Source organism: Loa loa (assembly GCF_000183805.2).
Source record: "Loa loa unplaced genomic scaffold supercont3.622, whole genome shotgun sequence".
In the NCBI taxonomy this organism is placed as follows: domain Eukaryota; kingdom Metazoa; phylum Nematoda; class Chromadorea; order Rhabditida; family Onchocercidae; genus Loa; species Loa loa.
In genome coordinates this window covers 20,608-23,181 of record NW_018108802.1, presented here as the reverse complement: position 1 = coordinate 23,181, position 2,574 = coordinate 20,608, and the positions used below count along the sequence as shown (strand labels likewise).

Sequence of the window (2,574 nt, the reverse complement as noted above, 5' to 3'; positions counted from 1 at the left end):
TGATGGAAGGGAATACTTCATTTTTCTATAAACGATATTTGGTTTGAATTTTTATGGATGTTAAATGTGATTAGAAAGATTCAATGGTAGAGGTATTATTGATAAGATTAACAAATAATATTTTCAATGAATGGGAATGATTTAAAAACATTGTCGCTGTTTTTTTTTCTTTTTTTTTTTTGTAGGATAGAAGAAGGTTAAACTTAACCTTCTTATTAAGTTAATTTCGTTTCGGGAGAAACTTTTACTGATTATTTGTTGCATTATCATTCCACACAAAATGATGAGTTGATTAAGATGACTATTTCATGACAACTTATACTGATACTATTTTGAAGAAGATGAAGAAAGAAGGGATAAATAAAAATAGAAAGGTTTTGTTACAAATGTAAAAAGAAAAATGACGTGCAAACCATTCTTATTGATAAAAGAAAAAAAAAGCAAAACAAAATAAGATATTGATTTAATCTTCCTGAATTTTATGGTGCATTTCTAAAACAATCATTATAATTCAACCATTCAAATAAATATCAGTTTGATATTTTATCATCAATGATTAACTTTGTTGTTATGACATTGGTAATTAAGATTTGTTAGTATACAAATTACGACTATCAGTTGTATTTTAACATGATAGCATAATAAGTTAAGTGCCATATTTTTCCTAAGCAAATATACCTTTCATTTCAAAAAGCTTGAGTTTCTTTAGGTTTGAATTTTTTCCCTTTTTTCAATTTTTTTTTCCACTTCAGAATGTTTTGCGCGAAAAGGAAAGAAATTCGAAGTTAATAAATAATTACTTCAGAAGTGAATGTGATAAACAACAAGTACAGTTTATTCATTTGCAGAAATCAAAATTTAATATCGAACTTTTTGCAGTAATCGTGATATCAATTGAGAAGTAATTTTTTTTTTTTCCTTTGCTTTCCAATTAAAAACAAACAAACCTAAAAGCAAAGACAGAAGCTACAATAATACTAACAAATAGAAATAATGGAAATGTTAGATTCTAGGACTTTTCGAAAACAACACAAATGTACTACTGCTCCTATACCTATATTAATGAAACTTAATTATTCTTAATTAGGAATATGAAAAACAATGCATTGCAGAGAAAGGGGGGAGTGGGGAAAGGAAAGGGAGACAGAGAGAAGGATTTGTATTTCTTTTTGCAAATGTTATACCTATGTTACTACTATTAGATGCCTAAGATTCCAGTCATAATTGGAAGAAATATGAAGAAAAAGCAGTGAGAAAGAAGATTCTTGCTTCGTTACATTTCTTGCCTTCTGAATCAAAGAATTTTTCTTGGCAGAAGAGAATGTTTCTGAAGCATCATGTAGAGAGTATTGAAATGAAAAACTTCATGAGCAATGAACGTTAGGAATAGATGACAGAAAGAAGGAATAAACGAAATGGAAATTTTGTGATGTATGAAAAGGAATTGCATAGAGCAGGTGCTGTTGCTGTTGCTAATGCTGTTGAAGTAGAACATAGGAAGGACATCAGATAGGGTGGTTAGATGGCTGAATGGATGGATAAATGGATGGATGGATAGATGGATGGATAGAAGGAAGGATGGATGGCTGAGCAGATGGATAGATGGATGGATGCTGAGAGGGAAGCGTTACTTGGATGTAGTAGGTGGGAAGGCTACTGATGCTCGAATCGAAAGACCCAACGGAGCACCGTCACCATAAACTATCATCGTATCCCATCTATTCCATTCCTCTTTTGATTGCAACAACCCGAGGTTATAACGGTTGATATAGAAGAATAGAGGAAAAAAAAGAGTAGAAAGTGAAGCTTGTAACATACTGCAAATTATACAGGAGAGTCTTGTTCGTAGCAATAGTAATAGGTTTGATGATGACAACGTTGACAACAACAACGATGACGACAACGACGACAATGACGATAAAAGGACGATGGACAAGGACTATCCAAACGATGAGAGAGAACCTTCATTTCTTTCCTTTGCCTTTTCTCCCTCTTTTCCTCACCAACATTTAACAAAGCTCACACTACTACACTCCAAAGCATTCATCCAACATAATGGTTGGTTGCTCTTCTATACATCTATCCATTTCATCCTTCCATCCTTCCAACCTTCCATCTAACCAACCATCCATCCAATCCATCTATCCATCTAGTCTAGTCTTCCATCTCTCCATATCTCCAACCACTCTTCTTCTACTTCATTGTCGCGGTAAATACTTCTACGGGATTGACTAAATTCGACTTCTTATTACTACTTCTACCAGTGAAGGTTTAGAATATGAAGGAAAGAATAGAAGGGAAATTTCAACAAGTGTAAAAGTAGTAACAATGACAAATGTACCTAACTATTGACATTATCAATAAAATATAGAATAAAAATAAAAAGAAAGAAGAAAGGAAAGAAAAGATAGAAGGACAGAAAGTCTGGGAATGAGGAAGCTATATTTATTGTCGCATACATATATCTATTGTATCGAATTGTCAACTTTGTTTTCTATATGTATATCGAAATAAGCGAAAATAAAATAATATAATACTAAAATTGATATATTACATTCTGTATGCTTAAATCTT

The 2,574-nt window shown here is 32.0% G+C and overlaps 1 protein-coding gene across 1 annotated transcript; it reads right to left on the bottom strand.

Annotated features, from left to right (window-relative positions):
- Nucleotides 1-1,631: 1,631 nt before the first annotated feature.
- On the bottom strand, nt 1,632-1,816 carry LOAG_14010 (hypothetical protein; the record flags this gene model as incomplete). The annotated part of the gene is made up of 1 exon (XM_003149514.2): nt 1,632-1,816. A coding segment is annotated over one exon (183 nt), but the record flags the coding sequence as incomplete, so codon positions are not given.
- Nucleotides 1,817-2,574: the final 758 nt, after the last annotated feature.